This window comes from Pygocentrus nattereri, chromosome 6 (genome assembly GCF_015220715.1).
Source record: "Pygocentrus nattereri isolate fPygNat1 chromosome 6, fPygNat1.pri, whole genome shotgun sequence".
Lineage (NCBI taxonomy): Eukaryota > Metazoa > Chordata > Actinopteri > Characiformes > Serrasalmidae > Pygocentrus > Pygocentrus nattereri.
In genome coordinates this window covers 38,801,973-38,829,503 of record NC_051216.1, presented here as the reverse complement: position 1 = coordinate 38,829,503, position 27,531 = coordinate 38,801,973, and the positions used below count along the sequence as shown (strand labels likewise).

General features: G+C 39.6%; 1 protein-coding gene across 1 annotated transcript in view; it reads left to right on the top strand.

Moving 5' to 3' along the window:
• The window catches only part of dnah7 (dynein, axonemal, heavy chain 7), a 181,672-nt gene that overhangs the window by 101,181 nt on the left and 52,960 nt on the right, over window positions 1-27,531 (top strand). The window contains exons 39-47 of the mRNA XM_037539674.1: window positions 301-427; window positions 1,016-1,235; window positions 3,224-4,096; window positions 5,404-5,633; window positions 6,050-6,380; window positions 6,731-7,077; window positions 9,323-9,503; window positions 14,535-14,720; window positions 21,659-21,822. Of these exons, the coding sequence (XP_037395571.1) occupies window positions 301-427; window positions 1,016-1,235; window positions 3,224-4,096; window positions 5,404-5,633; window positions 6,050-6,380; window positions 6,731-7,077; window positions 9,323-9,503; window positions 14,535-14,720; window positions 21,659-21,822 (2,659 nt within the window). The remainder of the gene's footprint in view (window positions 1-300; window positions 428-1,015; window positions 1,236-3,223; window positions 4,097-5,403; window positions 5,634-6,049; window positions 6,381-6,730; window positions 7,078-9,322; window positions 9,504-14,534; window positions 14,721-21,658; window positions 21,823-27,531) is intronic.

Sequence of the window (27,531 nt, the reverse complement as noted above, 5' to 3'; positions counted from 1 at the left end):
CCCAAACTCCACTGTACCCTGACAAAATTCTGTGTGAAACTGACTCTAGTCCTACGAAATGATATCCCAACCTGACAAATTATGTTCTTAACCAACTATAGCCAGACAAAATTCTTTCCTTAACCAACTATAGCCAGACAAAATTCTGTCTTTACCCGACTACGCATGCAACATTCTGTCCTTATTCAACTATGGCCTGATAAAATTCTGTCCCAACCTGATCAAATTGTCTGTACCCAACTATAGCCCAATGATTTTCTAATATTCTCTAATATGCTCTTAATTTTTTTGTGTGTTCAGGTGGTGGGAGGAACCCAGTGACACCTCGCTTCCTACGCCATTTTAACACAGTGACAATCAATGAATTTGATGAGAAAACCATGTACACCATCTTCTCCAGAATCCTGAACTGGCACTTGACCATACGGTAAATGTGCTGTGTTCCAATTAGTGATATAGTAAAATAGCAATTTTTTGTTTTTCCACAGATCTAAAAATGCAATTATACTTTTCTTGCTTTGTTGCTGTGTGTATATGATGTATTTCAAGTTATATGATCAATTCAGAAGCAGGTTATAGAAATACTTATAATATGGAGGCAATCATGGGCTGTAGGTTAGGGAATCGGCCTTGTTACCAGAAGGTCACCGGTTCGATCCCCAGAGCCCACAGTACGTGACTGAGGTGTCCTTGAGCAAGGCACCTAATCCCCAACTGCTCCCCGGGTGCTGGAGATAGGGCTGCCCACTGCTCTGGGCAAGTGTGCTCACTGCCCCCTAGTGTGTGTGCTCACTAGTGTGTATGTGTTGTTTCACTTCATGGATGGGTTAAATACGGAGGTGAAATTTTCCTGTTGTGAGACTAATAAGGATCTCTTAATAATTCAAAGATTACTAATAATGAAAGCATGCTAGTAGGAGTCAGATAGCATTGTGCAAATGAGTTTCTTGCTGACTGCACTTCTTTCTTTGGAAGTATGTTGGGTCATGCCTTTCTTTCATGCTCTTGTTTTCAGACTACCCTTTGCAAAGCCATTTGCGAGCCTTACCTCTCAGGTAGTTGCTGCTACCATGGCCGTTTATCAGGAAGCCACAAAGAACTTGCTGCCCACCCCTGCCAAGTCCCATTATCTCTTCAACCTGCGAGATTTCTCCCGTGTCATCCAGGGCGTTTGCTTATCTCGTCCAGAGACTGCAGATGACCTTAAAGCTATTAAACGCCTTTGGGTGCATGAGGTAATGTTCTTACTCCCACATTGCAAAAAGCTGCACAACAGTGGTGCTTGGTTGTATAATTATCAGTAAAAAGAATCAAACTACAACCCCAATTTCAATGCAGTTGGGACACTGTGTAAAACATAAATAAAAACAGAATATGATGATTTGCAAATCCTTTTCAATCTATATTCAATTGAATACACTACAAAGACAAGATATTTAATGTTCAAACTTTATTGTTTTTTGCAAATATTCACTCATTTTGAACTTGATGCCTGCAACACGTTCCAAAGAAGTTTGGACAGGTCATGTTTACCACTGTGTTACATCACCTTTCCTTTTAACATCACTCAATAAGTCCCCGCACTCTTTTACTACGAAGCCACAGTGTTGTAACACGTGCAGAATGTGGCTTGGCATTGTCTTGCTGAAATAAGCAGGGACATCCCTGAAAAAGACGTTGCTTGGATGGCTGCATATGTTGCTCCAAAACCTGTATGTACCTTTCAGCATTAATGGTGCCTTCACAGATGTGCAAGTTACCCAGGCCATGGGCACTAACACACCCTCATACCATCAGAGATGCTGGCTTTTTAACTTTGCGCTGATAACAATCCGGACAGTCCTTTTCCTCTTTGGCCTGGAGGACACGACGTCCATGATTTTCTAAAAACAGTTTGAAATGTGGACTCGTCAGACCACAGGACACTTTTCCGCTTTGCGTCAGTCCATCTCAGGTGAGCTCGGGCCCAGAGAAGCCGGCAGCGTTTCTGGGTGTTGTTGATATATGGCTTTCGCTTTACATGGCAGAGTTTTAACTTGCACTTGTAGATGGAGCGACGAACTGTGTTCACTGACAATGGTTTTCTGAAGTGCTCCTGAGCCCATGTGGTAATATATGTTACAGAATGATTTTTTTCAGTTTTTAATGCAGTGCCGCGAAGGTCACAGGCATTCAGTGTTGGTTTTCTGCCTTGTCGCTTACTCACAGAGATTTCTCCAGATTCTCTGAATCTTTTGATGATATTATGGACTGTGGATGATGAAATCCCTAAATTCCTTGCAATTGCATGTTGAGAAATGTTGTTCTTAAACTGCTGGACTATTTGCTCACACAGTTGTTCACAAAGTGGTGAATCTCACCCCATCCTTGCTTGTGAACGACTGAACCTTTCAGGGATGCTCCCTTTATACCCAATCATGACACTCACCTGTTTCCAATTAACCTGTTCACCTGTGGAATGTTCCAAACAGGTGTTTTTTGCGCGTTCCTCAACTTTCCCAGTCTTTTGTTGCCCCTAACCCAACTTCTTTGGAACATGTTGCAGGCATCAAATTCAAAATGAGTGAATATTTGCAAAAAACAATGACGTTTATTCGTTTGAACATTACATATCTTGTCTTTGTAGTGTATTCAATTGAATATAGGTTGAAAGGGATTTGCAAATCATCGTATTCTGTTTTTATTTATGTTTTACATAACGTCCCAACTTCAGTGGAATTGGGGTTGTACATTTTGCATGTTGTATGTTGTAATTTTTTATTAATTATTTCTTACTCATAGCTCATTTAATCAATCAAAGAGTTTGTGTTGAAAGTGTGGATTCAAAACTTCATCTATGTTGCATGTAAATTCATACATGGAAAATCTGAATTTGCAGAAAAGTTAACTTATACATTGTGTGTAAACTCTGGTGTTGTGGAAGAAAATTCCTTTTAATTTTTGCAATCTTTTTTGATTATTGAAAGTACAAACCTGTTATCTGAATATAAATGTAATTTCTTATGTACCTTTATGTGTCATTTCTGATGTAATTATGTAATTCCATTTAAATAATATAGCAAAATGGCCAAAGCATTGTACGTCTAAGCATGAACCATCAAAGTGAAATTTATTCATATTTAATTAGGTTCTGTTTTAGTTTTTGTAATGATGGTAGAATTATTTTTTTAGACAAGCTCTCAGCTCTGAAATGATCTGACATGTTGTACTTGCGTTACCTCAGGTGCAGAGGGTCTATTATGATCGTTTGGTCCACCCATCTGACCGCACCTGGATGGTAGACTTCTTGCAAGAGGTCTGCCAGTCCCAGCTTAAGGAAGACTTCCACCAGCTTTTCAGGCACCTGGATTTAGATTCAGATGGCCGTGTGACAGAAGACGACCTGCGCAGCCTCATGTTCTGCGACTTTCACGATCCCAAGGGTGAAGACCGCAGCTACCGCGAGGTGGGTGACCTGGACCAGCTGCGTCAGGTGGTGGAGTCCCACCTGGAGGAGTTCAACAATGTCAGCAAGGCACCTATGAACCTGGTACTCTTCCGTTTTGCCATCGAGCATGTCTGTAGGATCTCCCGTGTCATCAAGCAGCCTCGTGGTCATGCACTCTTGGTGGGCGTCGGAGGAAGCGGTCGGCAATCCCTCACCCGCCTGGCTGCCCACATGGCCGAGGCTGAGCTCTTCCAAGTGGAGATCTCAAAAAGTTACGGAGCAGCTGAATGGCGTGATGATCTCAAGCTCATCCTGCGCAAGTCTACATTTGGCGACACCCATGGAGTCTTCCTCTTTACTGACACCCAGATCAAGATGGAGTCCTTCCTGGAAGATGTCAGCAACCTGCTTAACACAGGCGAGGTGCCCAACCTCTTTGCTGTGGACGAGAAGCAGGAGATCTGTGAGCGCATGCGAGTCCTGGACCGCCAGCGGGAGCGGGACAAGCAGACAGATGGAAGCCCATTGGCACTTTTCAACATGTTTCTTGAGCGCTGCCGCAGCCAGCTGCATGTAGTTCTTGCTATGAGTCCCATAGGAGACACTTTTAGAAGCCGTTTGCGACGTTTCCCCGCTCTCATCAACTGCTGCACCATAGACTGGTTCCAGGTGAGGACCAAATTTCTTTCACAGCAGACCCTGGTAACACCTATTGCAGGAATTCTCAGAAGGCTGCAGATCAGTATGTTTTGTAGAATTTAATGTATAGTGTAGGGCTGTGAATTTTTCTTGTCACAATATTTACATTATTTTGGCACAACTTATTTTGAAATTATTTTGAAAAATACACTGAATGTACTGAATAGGGGTGTCCAAAGGTGGTGCACCTATGTTTCCAGGACCCTATATTCAGCTTTTTGTACGATACATTATAGCTGAATATGATACACTAAGAGGACCTATGAAAGAGTTCCCAAGGCCATATGTGATGTCAGGGAACAACAAGTAATGTTTTTGTAATGTGAGCTATTTTTTACAAATGTATAATACATAAGCTTTTTTAACTAATTGCTTTGTGTGGTGCACTAACCTTCTTTTTGTTTTTGCTAGTTGTATAGCCCTATCAAGTTAGCAAAATAGAGCAACAGACCTCAGATGGTGATGTCTCAGGTTTGGGGAAATGGTGAGGGCAAGTTGACAAGAATGTGCTCAAATATTCCATTGCTTTGCTTTACAAAGTTGTTTACATTGTGACTATGAAATGCTTCTGTCATGGAACATATTCTTATTGTTCACTTAGAGTGAATTTTGTTAAGGGAATCTATTTGGAAAGAGCATACACATAAGGTATGGGCATTACTCTTATTTACATGTTGAGGAAATAAGTGAATATTTTCATTCAAAATTTATGGAAAATCAATTAAATACATTTATTTGTATAGTGCTTTTTACAATGAACCTGTTATAAAGCAGCTGTACAGAAAATCTGGGTGAAAGGCTCAAATGAACAAACCAATTGCAACAGTGGCAAGAAAAACTCAAAAAACTTTGAAAGGAACCAAGAATGAACATTTCAGTGAGGGAACATATAGGCCTGTAAACAGAGGGCTGTTTTCTAGACATTTCAATGAGAAAATAAAGGGTCCTGGAACCATAGAAACCCAGGAACATGGGGATGACCCCATCCAGATCCAGTCCAAAGTCCAGCACAGTTTGGTGATTTTCTTGTTCAAACACCAACTAAACCTGGTAATAACTGCTGAGTTAAATCAGGTGTATTTGACCAGGGAAATCACCAAATCATGCTGGACTGCATGAACAGATGTGGACAGCCCTGGCACAGTTGCCCACAGTGGAGTTATTTGAGGACCCTAGACCTATGGTATTATACCACTCCCTCATCTCTTTATTCTCAGATGAACACCATGACCACTGAGTGCCTTTTTGTACCACCTTTCTTGTATTTTTCCCTTAAGAGCTGGCCTGAAGATGCTCTGCAGGCTGTGGCTTCTCGCTTCTTAGAGGATATTGAGATGACGGATGACACTCGTGCGGGCTGCATCGACATGTGTCAGAGCTTCCACACCTCCACCATCAATCTCTCAGCACGCTTTCTCAATGAGTTGCAGCGGTACAACTATGTCACACCCACCTCCTACTTGGAGCTCATTTCCACCTTCAAAGTTCTGCTGGAACGCAAGAGAACGTAAGGTTCTTCAGTGTCTGTAACTGGCTGTGTGGTTTGTTGGTTTGTTAGTTGGTAGAGAGTGTAAGTGATGTGTCCAAACACACATGGGCATTGCTACTGGCATGAATATGCTAATTTACTAGCACCCCTATGGGATTTGCATGTTATGCTGAATGTTCCCAGTGGTATACATTTACCCGCACACTCAGGTTAATGCTACTTATGGGAGCTCCAGCCTGCTGAATGTTGTATTGAAGTGGCCAGTCAGTATATACAGTATATACAATTAACATTTTTGATTCAACAAATGTAAACTTGTCATGGCTATCAAGAACATTTAGTAAATCAGTGACATAGTTTAGTATGGCGTAATATTACTAAACCCATATAGAGATGACCATGATATTAATGTTCTACCTCTTTGCCTTTGGCAGTGAGGTGATGAAGTTGAAGCAGCGGTATGAGGTGGGCCTGGAGAAACTGGAATCAGCCTCTGCTCAGGTGGCCACCATGCAAGTGGAGCTGGAGGCTCTTCAGCCTCAGCTCCGCGTGGCCAGCAAAGAGGTCGATGAGATGATGGTAGTGATCAAGCATGAGTCTGAGGAGGTGGCCAAGACAGAAAAAGTGGTGCGAGTGGACGAAGCAGTGGCCAATGAGCAGGCCATGGCCGCCAAGGCCATCAAAGATGAATGTGACGCAGACCTGGCTGTAGCCCTGCCCATCCTGGAGTCAGCTCTTGCTGCACTTGATACACTCACCCCACAGGTACAGAAACACACATACGTATGTACTCCTATGAGCTCATGGTTGTTGAGTATTTGAAGAGTCAGAGAATTTTTACTCTCTAAAATTGTCATCAGGTGATAATTCACCTCAAATCAAAATTCTTGACCTGCCTAACCAATCTTAATGAGTTGTTTAAGGCCCAACAAGTTGAGGCTGAGCATGTTGCCCCCAAACTTTTCATGGGCAGTGCATTTGCATTTGTGACAAGAGGTCACATGAAGAGTCCAGTGTATTTGTAACATACGTGATAAATGCATATGGGCATGTATAACTGTAGGTGAAAATATAAAAAATAATACATTTAACTTACACTATGGCCCAATCTGTAGGACATCACAGTGGTAAAGTCTATGAAGAGTCCTCCAGCTGGAGTCAAACTTGTGATGGAAGCAATCTGCATCCTGAAGGGCATCAAACCTGATCGAATCCCAGATCCCTCTGGCTCCGGGAAGAAGGTGGAGGACTTCTGGGGCCCAGCCAAGAAGCTTTTGGGTGACATGAAGTTCCTTCAGAGTCTGCATGAATACAACAAAGATAACATCCCACCAGCCTACATGACCATCATCCGCAACAAATACATCACCAATCCTGACTTTGTGCCTGAGAAGATTCGAACAGCCTCCACTGCTGCAGAGGGCCTCTGTAAATGGGTCTGTGCAATGGACTCCTATGACAAGTGAGTAGGAAATATAATGTGTTTGAAGATTTATCGTAGTCGATAAAAGCATGTTTGTAATTTTATATTATTTATTTTTGAGTGGAAAAATCGCCTAAACATGCAACTCTCAAAGTTTAATTGATACCACAGTTATCATAGTTATTGACATAACCTCTAGAGAGCACATTCTTCTGCACATTTTAATGCACAATTTCTGTTTATTTTCTGAGTTTAACATATTGGAAAAAATAAAACCTAAAATATATTTTAAACTCAGCAAATTAACAGTAACTGTGTATTCTGTGTATAAGTGTATTCTCTGTAGAGGATAAATTATCATGTAGGAAATTAAAAAAAAAAAAGGAATTTAACCAGGAGCATATTTTATGAGGTTTATTATTTTACACTGAAACAAACAGAAAAAACTCAGAATTGCAGACCTGAACCTGTCAGTACATAATAGTTTTTTACATAATTTTGTAATGTAATTCCTTAAATAGCTATACGATTGATTATTTAAAATGGATAATTATGCAACTGGGTATAAAAAATAGAGCAAAACAACAGTAATGACTCTAAGGATCAACTCTGCACTCTAAACGCTTATTTTTTGGTACTTTCTTTTCTGTGGAAACAGCCAGTAAATGTTGTCAGTGTAGCTAGATCCCTGCAGAGTTCTAACTGAGGGGTGTACGAATGATCACAGAGTTTGAGAAACCAGGTATAGTAAATGCCATCTGCAGACAATCTGCACAGTATGATGCTAAGAATGTACAAAGATATCATAATTATAACTGTTTCTCAGTACAATAATATGATATTACTGAAATTAATACCAGTAAAAAGTTTGGACATCTGTTTATATAAGCATTTTCTTTGTGCCGTTTTCTTTCCCCTTGTAGGATCATTGTATAATATTCAAAAAACATCTTAAACAGGTGATGCAATCATATGTAGGGGGAAATGAGTTTCCAAAAAAAGATGAGAAAGGTTGTATTATAATTATTTACTATTTAAGACTTTGGCTAAAATGTTCTTAAGATATAAAAAAATGCTCAGCTGACAAAGGAAAAATCTATATAAAGTGTCTTAGTACGCCGATGAGCCACCGCAATCTGCCAGAATTGCTCCAATGCACCATGGTATAGATTCAAATTTCTCTGTACTGGAGTTATTGAACGACACTCTTCCAGAAGATAATCCCTCAGGTGGTGTTTGATGATAGTAGACCACTATGTAACACTTAGCTCCAAAATCTCTCACAGATGTTCAGTTACGCTGAGATACTCAGAACCTTTCACTGACCTCTCATGCATCATCATACTGGGGGAGACAGAGAGATGTTTCATCATAGGATAAATGTGATTAGTCAGCATATCTTTGTATTGATTTGCGGTAACCCTTGCCTCTAAGGAGACAAGTAGATCTACACCATGCCAGTAAAAAGCCCCCCAAAGCATGAAAGAGCCATTGGACCCTCTCACTGTAGGGATCCAGCATTCAGGCCTGGATTGTTCTCTTGGTGTATGCTGCGCATACTCTTTCCCACATGTGGAGAACATGGTGGAGGATGACTCATCTTAGCAGATCCTGGAAAACAGTTCTGACCTCTCTGATGGTCATTCGTCTTTTTAATGAGGGGTTTATGCACTGCAGCTCTACTATAACATCTTGTATAGTTGTAGATGGACTGTTTAATGCAGACAGTTCCATCACATTCCATCACAAGCACTGACATTCACAGTAACCTAAGCAACACCTGCTGTTACATATTGCACTAATGCATGAGTATCACAGTCATTGAATATACAGTTTTGACCACAAATTCCAACCCTGTTCACTGATGTCTTTCTCACAGATTTACTTTAGTCACTGTTCCTTTTGAAGCTCTGGCCAATTGAGCAGTTCTTTGAGGTGGAAGCTCATTCACTAACAATCATCCCTCTATTAAAAGTCAGCTCCTCTTGCCATCTTAATTCAGATAGGCCCACTCAGCATTTCCAGACATGCCACAGAGCATGGTAGGGTGTTAATCGCTTAATTAGATCATATAAGATGCCTGTCGGGAAGCATCTAATATGTGTACTGTTTCTCCACTCATTTAGACTTTTCCTTAAAATTTTAAACTGAAACACTGACAAATAGAAAAAGGAAGTAAACTTTTAAAGAAACACTGCTATTGTAACAATACTTCGTCACTTTCAACCATTCAGCAGAGCCACACTGTCTTGTAAAGATTTTGTTCCGTTGTTCTCATTCTCAGGGTTGCTAAAGTAGTGGCCCCCAAGAAAGAGAAGCTGGCACAGGCGGAGGGAGAGCTGAAGGTAGCTATGGAGAGCCTCCAAAAGAAGCAGGCAGCTTTGAAGGAGGTCCAGGAAAAACTTGCCAAGCTGCAGGAGACCCTGGAGGCAAACAAGAACAAAAAGGCAGACCTGGAGAATCAGGTCAGTGGGTGAATTGTTCAAACGTAACCGTTCAGACTGAGTGGTGGATGTTAGAGTGTCAGTAACCCACATAAAGGTCCACAGCTTTGGTCCAGCTTCAAGTGAATTTACTTGATTGAAATATGCACATAATTTCAACTTGCATAAGAAGCAAAAGCAAGTAAACAGAAATACAGAATTATTTAGATGCAATGTATTTGATTCCTGTGGAAATTATGTACACATAAATTCAATGCATCACTTTTTCATTCATGTTACATCATATTTTCAAAAGCCAACCACCTTAGTTATTAGCATCGCTGATTACATGATTATCATTCCTTTTTCTGGCGTTCCTCTTTTGCAGCTGCACAGATCAGAATGATTGTTTTCATTCTTCCTTTTTTTCTTCTACAGTCTACAGAGACAAAAGACAAATGTCACATACTTTTGGATGGCAAACGACCGTTCCTGTTTCGCAATATTTAATTGAGAACAAATTCCACCCTTTCAACAATCTCAGCTCTTTGTGTCTGAGCTTTGTTTACATCCTTTCTTTCTGAGGAGTTTAGTTTGTATTTTGGTCTTCAAAAGATTTGAACCCTTCCGCCCCCATTGTTTTTTTTTTTGTTGTTTTTTTTTGTCTTTTCTTCTTTGTGTTTACTTTCCTTCAGTGCATCTTGCCGTTCAGGCTTTGAAGTCGGAAAAGAGAAGCTCTTGTTTGGAACCCACCCTCTGCGCATACACACACACACACACTTTTCTCATTTGTCTATAGAGGCTGGCTGTCAGTCGACTGGGTGTTTGGGTAACCACCACCAGGGCCTTCTGTCTTTTTCTGCCCTATTTCACTGCCTTTCATGTCCCCTCCCCTTCCCTTCCCCTCGTCTCTCATCTCACTGTGTTTATTTTTTCAGGTTGTCTGTTTTTCCCTCTTCAAATGGGGAAAATTGTTTATGCCATGCTCTCCCAAGCATGTCGAACATGCAGGCACTCACATGCACAGGGACGAACTCAGAAACTTCCCCCAAAATGCTACCTTTGAATGTTCTTTTTAAGGTGAGGCGGAAGTGTTTAGGTTTAATTCAGCTCCCTTTTTCTCCTTTTAAAAGCATTTTAGCTGCTTTGTTATCTCTGGAAGGCCGGAGGGGAAAATGTTTCAAGACACTGAGAAGGATTTGGCCGTGGCAAGGAAAGTAACAGCCCACTTTGCTGAATGCATCACAGATCTTAATGATCGCAATGATTTAGAGGGAAAATTTTAAGAGGCACTCGTTCAACCGTCTACTGAACAGTATTCCCTTTAGGAAACCAAATGTTTCCATCCATAAGGATTTATAGTAACAGTTATGGTTATGCTATATTGATTACTAAAAAGGAACGTTTGAGTTGCCAGCCAGTAAAATGAATAACAGCAATAATGTAATGGATAATCTATACATCTATCCAGCTTACATGATATCCATACATGCAAGACTTGATTACTACTACACACAGCACAATGTAATATTTACATATATTAAAATATCGAATATGAATTATTGTTTACTGAAATTTTATTTTTACTCATTATTAATGTATTACTAAACAAAATGTTATGTGGGATAGATATGTAGTAACATTAGGAACAAAAACCTAATGTAAACTTAGTGTGTAATATGCTCAATAAATATAAATAATTAAATAAAGCTAAATAAATAAAGTGATTAAATTCTGTTTGACCTTTATTGAACTGAAAACAGTCCAAGTTCACCTTTTGAACTTTGTTTTTTTTTTTTTGTATTCACTCATTCCAAATTGTATGCCTGCCCCACTTTCCCAAAAAGTTGAGACAAGGGATGTCACTGTGTTACATAATTTTTCCACCAGTTGATCCAGTTTTGAAAGCAGAAATAATTTTTACCATTCTTCCATCTTCAGCTGCAAAACTGGACGGGGCCCTCATTGTTGCATTTTGCCTTTCATGATGTACAAAGAACATATTTTCAGTGGGAGACAGGTCTCTGACTGCAGGTAGGCCAGTCTAGCCCCTTCACTCTCTGATTATTCAGCTATACCGATGTAACACGTCCAGAATGTTCTTTGATATCACTGTATTTAACTACACTTACCCATCCCTGAAAAAGACGTAGTCTAGAAGGCAGAATATATTGTTCCAAAATGTGTACATATCTTTCAGCTTTGATGGTGCCTTCACAGAGGTATAGGTTACCCACTAATACCTCACCACCACCCCCCCCCTCCCCTTTACCATGACAGACTCTGGCTTTTAAACTTTTATGCAGGTAACAATCTCCATGGTTCTTTTCTTCTTTGAACCTGTGAAGACACAATACCTGTTTCCACTGTGCATCTGTCCTTTCCAAACAAGATTGAGTCCAGAGAAGTTGGCAGTGTTTTTGGACATTGCTGGCATAAAGCTTTCACTGAGCATAATACAGTCTTAACCCTTTGGGGTCCATGAACTTGCCTGCACATCATATTCATATAATTGGTGAATTGGTGTGTCTATCTACATTTTGTGTAAAACTGACCAATGGGCACTTAGGAATCACTAAGGCCTGAAGTGCATGCTGAAGTGCATGCTGGAAAACATTCTTCATTTAGTCCACTTTGCAGACACTAAAGCTACAGCCACAGTGGCTTTGGAAAGCAGCAATGAAGATAATGGAGGATTTTAATATGAAACATATGTTATATACAAGCACACTTAGAGGAGAATTTTGGGAAAATGCCCTGAAAGCCCAAAGGGTTAAGTTGAATTTGTGGATGCAGCAATGAATAGTGTTTATTAACTACGGTTTGACAAAGTATTCCTGAGCTCATGTGGTGATATTCATCACAGAAACATGCCAGCATTTAATGCAGTGCTGTCTGAGGGATTGAAGGCCACAAGCATTCAGCTGTGGTTTTTTTGCCTTGCAGAGATTTCTCCAAATTTATTGAATTTTTTGATGATATTATGTACCTTAGAGGGTGAAATACCTAATATGCATACAATTGCTTGTTGAGGAATGTTGGTTTATTCACTGACACATTTTTTAGCAAAGTGGCGAGCCTCAAGTCGTCCTTGCTCATAAAAGGACTAGGACTTCCCCAGATGCCCTTTTTATAACCAAGCATCTCTTTCACTTTCTTAATTTAACTCAAGTGTGTTTTGAGTTGTATTCTTCCACTTTTTACTGAGTAGGATTTCAACATAATATCCATACTTTCATTTTTTTCATATATCTAAATAAAGATGGTAAAAGATTTATAATCTTTGTAATTGAAGCTCCTGCCATAAAATGACTCCACTTAAATTAAAAGCCACTTTTCCTTTTACCATCTTGATCCAAAATTAAGGTCAACTGTTTCTGCTCAGCATTTTTATACAAGCCACAAAGCAAGGTAGATTTTGTTTTTAATTACTCACCAGTCTGTAGTTTTGATGCCATGCTTTGTGAGGACCTCATATAATAACTATTGTTCTCACATTGTTGGCATCTTTAAAAGAAGTAGGACTCCGCACAGGAGCTGGCTTTATCCACTACTTTTTGAATTGGCACTGATATCAAGAATATGGATATATATCGGCAAGACTGTTTGTGAAGAGAAGATGACAGCTTTTTAGTGGACCAGCATGGGCTTTCAGTGAAGAGAAAAAGTCAGCTTTTGAGCTGGATGGGTGCTGTTTATTACCAGCTGTTTTGCTACACCATGAGTGTATGTGTATGAGGAGTCTATTCTAAAACAGATGCAGTTGTGTGCTTCAGTGCACTTTCACGCCTCGCTGTAGTCATATGTGTCTGTCTCACATACACAATGCTTAAAATTTCTTACATGTCAGTTAAAAGGCCTTATAATGGAGTTTGTGCCAGTTTCTTAAAATAAAATAATAAAAACAAGCAAAACATTTAACATTAAGTATCAAATTGTAAATAAATGTTGCAAATATGCAAAAATGATCAGAATAAAACCAGGTGGGTGTGTCTAAAAAAGTAGAATTTTTTGGAAATTGGTGAAAAATGGCCTTTTGCGTCAGATAAAGTGTTTTGGCTGAGTTTGGAGTCCAAATGTTGCTTCTATATTTTAGAAGCTGTTGGGTTACTATTGAGGTCTAGAGGTGTTGAGCTAACTCAATAGTCACCCAAATAACCCAAGTTGTTCCTGTAAAAATGCACACACATATTTATTCATGCTTACAGCTCAGTCATACTGTGTCCTAAACTACAGTGCATACCTGTGCTAGCTTAATGATGACCTAGAAGCATGTTGGGTTGGTTGAGAAAAGCTTTAGAGATGTATTTTTACAAAAATGATTTGGGCTATTTAGGTGATTTTTGAATTCTATTGTTTGTTAGCACCAATAGCCTCCTAGCTCCAGTTCTAAACTATGACTCCAGATATGCCTTGGTTGATTGACTACATCTGGGAAAAGTGGTAAATTGGGTAAATTAGATTGTTTTTTTGCCAAACTATTCCTTTAAGTGTCTATTGGTGAACAGATTTTGAAATGAGAAGTTCTCTGATCCTTAGCTATGTCGACTCTGCAAGCTGTGGAACATCCTCTAACATGGCTGATCGAATTGTAGATTTGGTATTAATCAGATTGGTCTACATTTCTTCAGCTGTCCAGTTTTGGTGAGCCTGTGCCCACTGCAGAATTGGCTTTATATTCTGGGCTGACAGAAGTGGAACCCAACATGGTCTTCTGCTGTTGTAGCCCATCCACCTCAAGGTTCAACGTGTTGTGTATTCTGGGATGCTTTTCTGCTCAGCACAGTTGTACAGAGTGGTTATCTGCGTTACAGTAGCCTTTCTGTTAGCTCAAACCAGTCTGGCCATTCTCCGTTGACCTATCTCATCAACATGAGGCATTTCCATCCACAAAATTGCTGCTCACTGGATTTTTTTTCTTTACAAAATTTCAGGAGATTAGCAGTTATAGAAATACTAAAACTAGCCCTCTACATAAGCTAGTAGTGTTCTCTAGCCAAAAAATCAAAGATTTTCCTTCCATGTCATTGACTAAAATGTAAATGTGTCTAAACTTTTGATTGGTTCTTATAGGTGGAGTTGTGCAGTAAGAAGCTGGAGCGGGCAGAGCAGCTAATTGGTGGTTTGGGGGGAGAGAAGACGCGCTGGAGTGAGACTGCGCTACACCTGGGCGAGCTTTACAACAACCTGACCGGAGACATCCTCATCTCAGCTTCTATTGTAGCTTACCTGGGGGCTTTCACCTCTAGTTACAGACAGGTACATACATACAAATGAGATTTCATTTAGTTTATTTCCAGTCCAAACAGCCATTAAATACAAATGATTCATTTTTCACCATAAGGAAAAATGCAGAAAACATATGTTTAATTCATGATTACACAGAAGCCTCAAAATAACCAAACTATTTTTTCTGTATTTATTGTGCTCACTTTTTATTTCAACAACAGCTTCCATTCTTTTCAGGAGAATTGCTTTCAGTTTCTCAAAGAAATCTCCAGCCACACCTCCAAAGTTTATTCTTAGAAATTGGTTTAGCATTTTCTGAAGTAAACCCATTCAGTGATGTTGAGGTCTGGACTCTGGGATGGTCAGTTCATTGTTCTAAGAACACACATAGCTTCTTTGTTTGATGAGTCTGTTTCCTTTTCTCCGTAAGGGCTTCTTAACAGCTAAACGAACTTTCAGTCCCATAACATTGAGTTGTCTTCTCACAATGGAAGGATGGACAGAATCTACTATAATCTACTCAGAAATATCTCCTGAAAAATTAATAACTTGCATGGACAGTTTGACTAGAAATAAATGAAGGGTGGCCTCTTTTGCTCAGTACTATATACACATGCACATATCTGCTACATACACTATATTTCCAAAAGTATTCCCTCACCCATCTAAATAATTGAACTCAGGTGTTCCAATCACTTCCATGGCCACAAGTGTAAAAAGCCAACGCCTAGGCCTGCAGCCTGCTTCTACAAACATTTATGAAAGAATGGGTCGCTCTCAAGAACTCAGTGAATTCCAGCATGGTACCGTGATAGGATGCCACCTGTGCAACAAGTCCAGTTGTGAAATTTCCTTGTTACTAAATATTCCACAATCAGCTGTCAGTGGTATTATAACAAAGTGGAAGCAATTGGGAATGACAGCAACTCAGCCACAAAGTGGTAGGCCGTGTTAAATGACAGCGTGGGGTGAGCAGATGCTAAAGCACATAGTGTGCAGAGGTCGGCAACTTTCTGCAGAGTCAATCGCTACAGACCTCCAAACTTCATGTGGCCTTCAGATTAGCTCAAAAACAGTGTGTAGAGAGCTTCATGGAATGAGTTTCCATCACCGAGCCAGCATTGTGCCAAGTGTAAAGTTTGTTGTAGGGGGTATTATGGTGTGGTGCTGTTTTTCAGGAGTTGGCCTTGGCCTCTTAGTTCTAGTGAAAGAAACTCTTAATGCTTCAGCAGACCAAGAGATTTTGGACAATTTCCTGCTTCCAACTTTGTGGGAACAGTTTGGGAATGGCACCTTCCTGTTACAACATGACTGCGCATCAGTACACAAAGCAGGTCCATAAATACATGAATGAGTGAGTTTGGTGTGGAAGAACTTGACTGGCCTGCACAGATTCCTGACCTCAATCCGATAAAAGGATGAATTAGAGCAGAGATTCCACAACCCTTGTGGAAAGCCTTCCCAGAAGAGTTGAAGCAGTTATAGGTGCAAAGGGTGGGTAGACCATATTAAACCCTATGGATTAAGAATGGGATCTCACTCAATTTCACATGCCTGTGAAGGCAGATGAGTGAATACTTTTGGAAATATAGTGTAGTGTCACCTCTGTTACCTCTGTTGCTATAGTAGCCTTGTGCCTTTGACACACATGCTTTGAATGTGAATAACTAAGATATTAAGCCACAAAATTGCAAGAACCTTTGATTTTTCATGGTTCAAAATTTGGCTTATTGCACAACCTTCCTACTGTCCCTTATGGTCATGCTACTTCAGCCAAATGTTCAGCTCTCCAGAAATGTTTAAATGATCCACTTATTTGGCATCATGGTCTGCATATGCCATCTAGTTTCTGCGGTTTTAAAGCCAATTATTTTTGATCTAACTACTGTATGTGTAAGATGAAAAGAAGCCCCGAGATCCCAATTAAATCTAAACACTTTGCCAAGCTCACCCATACTTAAAGAAAGTGGTAAAGTTTATTTTCACATTAGGAAAACTAACTGCTTGGTAAAAATACAAAAGTTGTTTTGATCAGTAGTTCTGACCTGCTGTGAATTAGCAAGTGAGGAAATGAATCACAACTCCCCCATGCCCCTTCTCACACATATAAACACACCCACCCATACACTCCTATCTTCATAGTTTTCCTTGTCCTGTGCATTACTACGGTTATGTGATAACAACTAAATCTACAATCTTTTTTCACTTACACTGTGGTTTTTTTTTGTGTTCGGGAACCTACACGATGTCCTTATTTGAATGTTTTCAACTTAGCAATTGGGTTTATTAAACTACTTATAGAATGTTTATGAATTGTAGAAGCTATTTGTTCTCCACAAAAACAGGAAGACATGGTACACACACACATGCACGCACATTATAAACCTGCCCACTAATGTATTACTACCTTTATTGGGACTTCTCATTGGACTATGTCTTACTATAACCAGAGATGGAAAGCCATTATTAGAGTGAAAAACAGGACGTAATGGAATCCTGGCTCAGACTTTCAAAACTAGGACAGTCAGGGGGAGGTCTCAGAACAAATAATGCAGTGATTAGGACCAATCCCTGTCAGGGGGAGGTCTCAGAACAAATAATGCAGTGATTAGGACCAATCCCTGTCAGGGGGAGGTCTCAGAACAAATAATGCACTGATTAGGACCAATGACAGTCAGGGGGAGGTCTCAGAACAAATAATGCAGTGATTAGGACCAATGACAGTCAGGGGGAGGTCTCAGAACAAATAATGCAGTGATTAGGACCAATCCCTGTCAGGGGGAGGTCTCAGAACAAATAATGCACTGATTAGGACCAATCCCTGTCAGGGGGAGGTCTCAGAACAAATAATGCAGTGATTAGGACCAATCCCTGTCAGGGGGAGGTCTCAGAAAAAACAATACAGCGATTAGGACCAATCACAGTCAAGGGGAGGTCTCAGAATGAATTATGCAGTGATTAGGACCAATCTCAGTCAGGGGGAGATCTCAGAATGAATTATGCAGTGATTAGGACCAATCACAGTCAGGGGGAAGTCTCAGAACAAGCAAAGGGGTGATTAGAACCAATCACAGTCAGGAATAAGCAAAATGATTAATTTTAGCCAAAATGACACCATAGAAGCTTAAACCACTACATCATTTTGCTCTGAGACCCTGCTCCAGTGTGATTGGTCCTTAATCACCACAGTTTTATTTTTAATGTCATTGTCATTTGAAGTATATTGCCGGCTTGAAAATACACATAATATTAACTTCTGTTTTCCAACATTTATTTTTGTGGCGGTGTTCATGGAAGTACGATGGATGTGTCACAGGGGTTTCATAAGCATACTCTACACCAGTGGTGTGTTACAAAAGCTAAATGCGGGTGAGTGCTGGCAAACACCATAGCCCAAAGCAGGTGGGTGGGGGCAGGCATAACGTGTAGTTTAAGTGGGTGGGTGTGGACAAGAGTGGCACTAGATTTTGTGAATGCAGGTGGACATGATATGTGACTGAAGCAGGTCCAGTTATTAATAAGCACGGCCTCTAACTGTCATGATATAATGACCGTTTTATGTGTCATTAAGAGACAAATATTTTCCACACAGAGAGAAAAATAGAATGAACACACACACACACACACGCACACACACACACACACAGAAAACGCATTCGCATGTTTGTCAGGCAACACATCACAAGTGTGTGACACCTCGCTGCCTGCTCCTCCATTTCATTTCCTTCTCGGCTCTTTGTTGGACGTGAGCGAGACAGCGTGGGCCCCGCATTTCTAAATATTTAACCTAATCGTTTTTTATGAGCCACACACGGAGCGATATTAAAATGCCTTTGCGCTCTCTCCACTGATGTTATTGGCATGCACCCCTCCACTCAGTTATCTATTTTTATCAGCCAACTGCCATGAAAAATGAATGAACCCAGGGAAAATATTTGGGACCATGCTGGGAGATAATGTTGCGAACTCAGAGCGGTGGTTCTGAGGAGACACAAGTGTTTTAACTTCATCATTTTCTCCAGTGAGAAAGCAATATCTTTTACCGGCAGAGGGTCCTTCTGTAAAAGTCAGCATGGAGGCTCACAGAACACAGTCTATTATTCATGTATATACAAAGCCATTATTGTACAAAGCACAAAAATAAAGCTGTCTAAACATCTCACGTTTATGACAAAGCAGTTGTCTAAGCATCTACAGCATTGTGCAAAAGTCAAAGAACACCATTCCATTTATTTAATCTCTGGTAAATATGTACGTGAAGTTCTTCAGTAAAAACAAAACAGAAAACATATTCTTTAGCTGATACATATTTAGCAGAAAATTACACAGAAGCCTCGACCTCTTTTGTGTTTAATGTTTACCTCAGGGGTGCACAACTCTGGTCCTGGAGGGCCAGTGTCCAGCACAGTTTGGTAATTTACCTGCTCAAACACACCTGATTACACTTATTTGTTAATTGCCAGGTTAAGTAGTTGTGTTTGAGAAGGGAAACCTCCACACCTTCCTGGACACCGGCCCTCCGGGACCGGAGTTGTGCACCCCTGGTACACCTTCATTACAGCTTCCATTCTTTTTTCGTGATTTAGTTTCAGTTTTTCAAACAAACACCTCCGAAGTTAGTCTTAGAAGTTGGTTTAGCATTTTCTGAAACAATCCCAAACACATTCAGTGGTGTTGAGATCTGGACTCTGGGATTGTCAGTTTTTTTTTCTCAGTAACAGCTTCTTAAACAGCTGTACATCCTTTCAGACCCATAGCGTTGAGTTTTCTTCTCACACTGGAAGGATGGAAAGAAACACCTGTGGTTTTTTCAGATGTGAAGCAAGAGTGGAGCTTGATTTTCTCCTCTCTAAGATGAAGGCTTCAAGAGCTGTTTATCTGACGGGGACAATTTTGGTGGTCTAGCAGGTCTTTCAGGTGGTTGTTAGAAGCCCCATTTTCCCATTTTCGCTTTAGTCATTTTTTTGGTTATTTTTGACTGAAAGTTGAATAAATGACAGGGTGGTTTCTGATAATATTATACATAATACTGTACAGTTTGTGAAAAGTTTTGGAATACCTAACTGTTCAGAATGTTTCAATAAGCTTTTTTTTATTTTTGTTTTGCAATAACATACCTTTGCAAAAGCTGCAAGGATTTTTCGGAATACTATGAAAGCCCACACATTTTAGCCAATTGTGATGTCAGCCCCCTTCAGCACTTAAATCTTTCAGCTATTCAAACAGGCTAGCACATTTGGGCCAGTTGCAGTTTGTGCTTTAAGAGTAGAAAAGAAAACTGTCAAATCATTCTCTAAGCAAAACCTGATCTTCGTGTAAAGGGAGGTACTTTGATGAACATGAAGCAAGTGTTGAAGTGTAAATTAAAAGTATTAGCAGAACTCAAAAAAACTAGCCAGTACATGAATAACACATACAGCTTTAAGCACACATAAACCTAAATATTTTTCATTAAAACACTTAACTGCACAAAATCTGTGTTGCTGTTCTAATTTCTAATGTTCCACAAAGATTTTTCAGATTTTGGGACTCGTTTACTTCAAAATAATGGGATCTGCTTACCATGTGGCCATGAGGGTCAGGGATGCAGTCTCACTTCCTGCTTTAAAATGCAATGGTTTGCTAAAATAACGCTTTGTGTTACAGTAATGACAGGAAAGTGTGGGACAGCATTTTTTTTTTCCAATTTTGAAATAATTTTAATTTTAAATAGTGCACTTTTATAGTAAAGCTGATTTAGATTAGTTTCTAGATTTTTTTTTACAGGAGAAGGGAAAAGCCTATGTTATTTTAAATAATAGTCAATGGAACCACTTTTTTCCAAGTATATTTGTGCCATTTCTGTGGGTTCATTCATCATGAAAGTTACAAACAATGTAAATGGAGATACAAGATTTTGTTTAGACACATATATATAAAAACCAGAGTATAGTGTTAATAAGCTGTCAGAACAGCTTTAGTGCACTTTGACAAACATGCTACAAGAGAACACCGTTCTTTCAAAAGATGTTCCCTCAGTTGGTGTTGGAGAGAGCTAAATGAGTTAATACATCCTTCACAGAGGACACACTTCACATTTTAATACACAATAACTGTATACAATAACACAATAACAAATTGGGAAAAAATGAAACAAAAAATGAAGCCTGTGGAAAATGTATGGCACAATTTATATTTTATTCTTTATTTTTTTCCAATATGTTAAGCCCAGCAAAACATTAGAATAGTGCAGACAATGCCATATTTACGTTTTCTGTAGAGGGTTTCAAAAGAAGTCAAGTTGTCCCTTTTGATGGTCAGTGTGGATTCACACGGACCATTTTGCTATTGTTGTTAAAACAGTGGTTACATTTTAATACACATAGTCTCATGCAAAATTTTCACCCAAACTATGATGCATTGTTATTACTACTGTCTACTGTCTGCTCAAGCAAAGCCTTTGCCAGGAGAGGTTAAGGCCTCTTTTTGTGTTCTTAGTATGACTCATCGATTTTTAAAGAGCAGTGTGGGTATGACATCAAATATTCACAAGATCAATATGCAGAGCGTTAGCATGAGATAAGACATCATGGTGTCAGATGCCAAAACAAATGCAGCTCTTTTAACAACAGAGACAATTATATAGTTGTACTTGCTGGTGCTGAAAGACGCATCCATCCTCCAACCAGGACAAATTAGTATGCAAGAGACTGGCATTTTGGATTAATCAAATAATACGTGCCGAGTGTGTATTTAACTTGATTAAGTATTCATTGCACTGAGGGTCACAGAAATCCTTCACCCAGGAAAGTTATTTTTGCTAATATTGAATGAAAGCTTGTAAGTAGCACCATTCAAATTACCACTATGCTGTCAGATCCCCAGCTGTCAATGTGAGCCATGGTAACATTTTTTGGAAGTATGGTTAATATCACAAATTTTAATGCATGATTACCATTTATTCTCTGAATCATTTGTGGTGACTGCAGATTGCCACAGATGAGTGGATTGGGCTGTGTAAGGCCAGGGAGATTCCCTGCTCCAAGAATGTGTCCCTGATGCACACTCTGGGAGAGCCTGTGAAGATCCGAAGCTGGACCATTGCGGGGCTCCCCTCGGACAGCTTTTCCATCGACAACGGCATCATCATCTCGTAAGTGCCCCTGCCTCCAGTTCTAAAATGTAAAATGTTTTAGATTTTCACACACAGAGAGATGCTTTGCCTTGGCAGACCTAACCTAAATTAGACAAAAGCTTTGGAAGTGAAAAAATAATGAGATTATATTGTTGAATTTTTTTAAAATAGTGATGAACACATGACTTACATTTGGTAGATATGCTAGATCTGAATGTCACATTATACACAGCACCAACACTGGGGGTTTCATTTAATTTAATTGAAATTTCCAAACTTTTAACAAGAAGGAAAAACACACTTTTACTTTTAATGTAAGACAGTGGACTTTTTTCAAGCAATTTTCAACCATTCTTTTGGTCCATTCATCATGAAATTAACAGTATAAAGGGCAACAGTAATTTTCTAATGATGTCAACAACTGAAAAGCAACAACAGTGAAGATACAAGGTTTTCTTCCGACAGCATCAAAACGTTAGCCAATTCAATAACAACATTGCATGGGTCAATACTGCACTTATGACAAATAGTGATGATGTGTCGTGAAGCCCCAATTGGTTGTCATGTGTTGTGTGCTTACTCCATGATACAGTCTAGCTTTAAACCATGCAATCTTGGACAACACCATTTAAAAAAATTTTAAATCAAATGTAATGATCTGCGAATCATGTAAACCATATTTTTAAAAGATAATACTAGAAAGGCTACATATCAAACTCATATGAAACTGAGAAATTGTATTGTTTTTTGAAAAGTATAGGCACATTTTGAATTTTATGCCAACAACACATTCCAAAAAAGTTGGCTTGTTTACCACTGTGTTTCATCACCTCATCTTTTAACAACACTTTGTAAGTGTTTGGGAACTGAAGAGGACTAATTGCTGTAGTTTTGAAAGTGAAATGTTTTCCCTTTCTTGCTTGATACAAAATTTTAGCTGCTCAACAGTTTGGGGTCTCATTTGTCATATTTTTATTTAATAATGCCCCAGTTTTTTTTTGTTTTTTTTTTTGTGATGATAGGTCTGCACTGCAGGCAGGCCAATTTAGCACCCGGACTCTTTTAATATGAAGAAGTGCTGTTGTAATATGTGCAGAATGTGGTTTGGCACAGGACACTTTTTCACTTCCCTCAGTCCATTTTAAATGAGCTCGGGCCCAGAGAAGGTGGCAGCATTTCTGGATCCTGTTTATGTACGGTTTCTTTTTTGCATTTTATAGTTTTAACTTGAACGGTTTTCACAGACAGTGTTCCTGAGCCCATGGCCTGCAAATACTGTTTTTTGACCATATCCCTTGCATACAGAGATTTCTCCAGATTTTCTGAATCTTTTAACGTTATTATGTATTGTAGATGATGAAAAGCAAAAGTTCTTTGCTGTTTCAAGTTGAGAAACGTTATTCTTGAACAGTTGCACTACTAGCCTATGCAGTCTTTCACAAAGTGGTGAACCCCTCTTCATCTTTATTTCTGAAAGACTCAGCCTCTCTGAGATGCTTTTTTTATATACAATCATGTTACTGACCTGCTGCCAATCAACCATGAAGTGTTTTTTAAGCACTATACAGCTTTACCAGTGTTTTGTTGCCGCTGTCCCAACTTTTTTGAAACATGTTGTTGGCATCAAATTCAAAATGGGAAAATATTTTTCAAAAAGCGATAAAATTTTCCACATTTGATATACTGTCTTTGTATTATTTTCAATGAAATACAGGGTTAAAATGATTTCCCCATCATTGCATTTTGTTTTTCTTTACATTTTTCACAGCGTATCAACTTTTTTGCGATCCTCTTGCGACTTTGGGTTTAATGTGCACTGTATATAATAACAATTATAATATACTAGTGCTCAAGACCAAGCTGCAGGCAAGTGCACAGAAAGACCTGAGGAGGGCTTGAGCTCCTGCTCTTTTAGTACAGTACAAGTGCCTTCTTTGTGGTCATGTATGACAATTATGTTTTATTTTGCTATTATTTAAGATCTGTTTCAGCAAGGCCAGGCTTACACTGCATTTACACTGCTCCGGCATAGCGACTGACATGAACGCATCACCTTCTTCAGTTGGCTGCATGTGGGTGTTATTAGGGCGTTCATCTGTTCATTGGCTGGATTCATTTGCATTACATCCCCCAAACTCAGCACGCCGTCCCCTCACACACCACTTGTTCTCATCGGATGGAACCAACATTAAAAATGTAATATTGAATTAAAAATGAATGGTGTACATTGCAGTGCTGGGAATAGAGCTTATGGGTTGGCTCAGGTTCCACAAGCTTCATTTCTCCTGGGCGCCCTCTCTGGTATAGTACCATCGCCCACGGATATTTTCACCTCCAGTTAACTCCGACCTATCACAGATGCATGTATCACCACAGCACTGGAAATCCCACCAAACCATCACTGAGAATCTAGCATCAGATTGCATAAGGAGTTATTTTGTACCAAACTAAAAGCAATATAGGGTGATAATAACTTTCTAAACCAAGTTGTCTGTCTCTGTGGAGTTCTCACACAGAGTTGCAGGTGCAGAAGTGGAAGGATTTAGATAGCAGAGGGAGTAACGTTATCCTTGTACTCTAGAGATCAGGGTTCAAAACCCTGTTTGGGCCGTAAGGCAGAATATATTGGCTGCCTTGGTACACTCTCAGAAAAAAGGTGCTAAACTGTCACTGGGGCAGTACCCCTCTTGTCACTGGCATGGATCCCTCAAGGGTTCATCTCAGCAGATTTAGTCAGGTAAACATAACTGTACCATAATCTATTGAAACTATATTTTCTAAGTTGTACTGACAACTTATTTAACTTATTTAAGGTTCACAATTGGACATTAAAACCACTGTTGTCCCTTGGAGGGAACATTTACATTGTTTGTACCTTGACAAACAAGAAACGTACCTGCACAGAACCTTTATTTCTAACAGTGTAAAATCTCTCTTGGTTAGCGATATTTTGTGAATTATTCTGTTTGATTCCCATTCATGTTATCCTTTTTGTTTACCTTCAAGCCCCCATCCAACAAAATGTCTGTGCATGGGCCTGAACAACTGCCCAAGGAATGTGCTTGTAGTTAGTGATGACCACTGTTTTATAGGTTCTAATGGCCTTGATGAAGCACATGTTGCTGTGTGGATCCTGCATAAATGTCCACATGGGTGGCAAATGCCAGTGAGCCTTTTAAATAATTAGCTGCTCCTTTCTTCACTCATTTGGTGCAGAAGAAATAGGTTGCACCACTTCACTTGAAACATGCAGAGGTTAAACAGAGCTAGCACTCACTTTGATATATACTTTGATGCTCTGATTGGTCACAGATAACCTGCAATTAATCTATTATGTCAAACCAGAAAGATGCAGCGAGGACTTGAATGTGTATTTATGTCAAGCATGGGTAAAAGGAAAGTGTGTGATTATACATTGTTGAATGTTGATGTTCAGTAGCTCTAGCTTGAGAGAGTAGAAAGGCTCAAAGAATTCAACATGATAAATGCGAAAGAAAACATAGAAGTGGGTCATTAGTATGAAATTGTATTGCACATAGCAAAAAGCTCCATGCCAATTAGGCGAGTTTCTCAATCTGTAGGTTCGGGAGCAGTTTTCTCAGACAAAGACAGATGAAAAGCAGAAGCAGGACCCTCCCAAGTTGGCACAGCTTGAGGCTCAGTGACTCTATAAACTTTTTTTGTGTCTTGGCAAACCTCAGAGCTGGGTTTCTCTTGCTTTTTAACCCAAAAGAGCTGGCAAAGTTGAGAATGTGATCACAAAAAACGTAACGTTCGCTTTGCCGCCTTTGTCACTCTTTTACTGAGAAAGTCTTTGAAGATGCCGCAGAGTCTCAAAATATTTTCATACTGAAGAAGACACGCTTTCATACTGAAGAAGAAGCAGCTTTGGAATTCATTGTACTAGCGCAAAAATGGAGCTTTGATGACTATGGCATCTCTCAATTACTCAGACTTTACCGTCACTGATGCAGAAACAGAAACATGGCTTCTGATTTGTCTTTTTAAACTTTAAGAAAGCGAAATCTTGTCTCATCACCAACACCACTAATCGTGCACTCATGCTTACCAGAACAGGTGTTTTTCTTGACTTCAGATGGTCAACTGAACAACTACTGATAGACCTGGTTGTACTAAATCATATATGCTCTTGATTCTTGCTAATTTTCTTATAGTATTTATGATGATTTTTATTTATCCTAATGGTATATGGTATTTTACAAGCGCAAGCAATGCTTATTGCCACATAAATTGCTTTAAATAATGTGCTTAGGTGCCCAAGACCTTTTCACAGTTTTGTACATATATACAATATCTCATATTCAGAATATAAAGTTATTGTGCAGAAGCATGTAGAGAATGTGTTTGTGTGTATGAGGGTAAATTGGAGCGTGTCTGTTGCAAATGATGTAAATAAAGTCAGCACAGGTGCTTGTTTGATGCACTAAAGCTGATTTATGAATTGTGTTTTTTCATTGTTCGTCAGTTTCCTTAAAAAGATGAAAAGCAGTTTGTTCATCAGTCAGGACAGTCAAATCTGCACTCATTTGTTGAGTAAGGGCCAGTGAGTGTGGATACAAGGTAAGTGTTAGGGTTACAAAATGGCCAGTTAGTGGATGTCTAAGGTAGGTGTTTCTTATAAAGTGGCTGGTGAGTGACTGTTGTACAATACTGTGAGACATAGTAAAACAGCAGTAGCACTCTTGACTAAGCTGACCAATAAAATGAATTATGGTAATAATGACCTTAGTGGTGTCTGTATAAATGCCTATGCTCTTAGTTTTAATTACTGGGTTAACGGTCAGGTACACACACTCTGATCATTCTGCTGGCATACCAAAATCATTGTTTGGTTTGAAGGATAAAGCAGTTATTTTGACAGCTGGGGTACTCTGGGGAAACTACCTTCGCTTGGATACACACAGTTTGCCTTGACAGGAGTTGGATTGCAAGTGCTTTCCGCTCCAATTCAGTACCTATAGTAAGGAACCATTTTCCCAGGTTCCTTTAGAGGCTGTTTTTTATAAACCCTACAATAAGGCCACATGCGTTTTCACAGCATTTATTGGAGAAAGTTGATGTACTCAGGCAAGCCACCACTGATTCACTGCACAAGGTTTTTTCTTTTTTTGGACATTAGTTGGTGGTAGATGTTCTTGCGAAGCAATATAATGGCGTTTTAGAAACCTTCTTCAGTTGGCTGCATGTGGGTGTTATTAGGGCGTTCATCTGTTCATTGGCTGGATTCATTTGCATTACATCCCCCAAACTCAGCACGCCGTCCCCTCACACACCACTTGTTCTCATCGGATGGAACCAACATTAAAAATGTAATATTGAATTAAAAATGAATGGTGTACATTGCAGTGCTGGGAATAGAGCTTATGGGTTGGCTCAGGTTCCACAAGCTTCATTTCTCCTGGGCGCCCTCTCTGGTATAGTACCATCGCCCACGGATATTTTCACCTCCAGTTAACTCCGACCTATCACAGATGCATGTATCACCACAGCACTGGAAATCCCACCAAACCATCACTGAGAATCTAGCATCAGATTGCATAAGGAGTTATTTTGTACCAAACTAAAAGCAATATAGGGTGATAATAACTTTCTAAACCAAGTTGTCTGTCTCTGTGGAGTTCTCACACAGAGTTGCAGGTGCAGAAGTGGAAGGATTTAGATAGCAGAGGGAGTAACGTTATCCTTGTACTCTAGAGATCAGGGTTC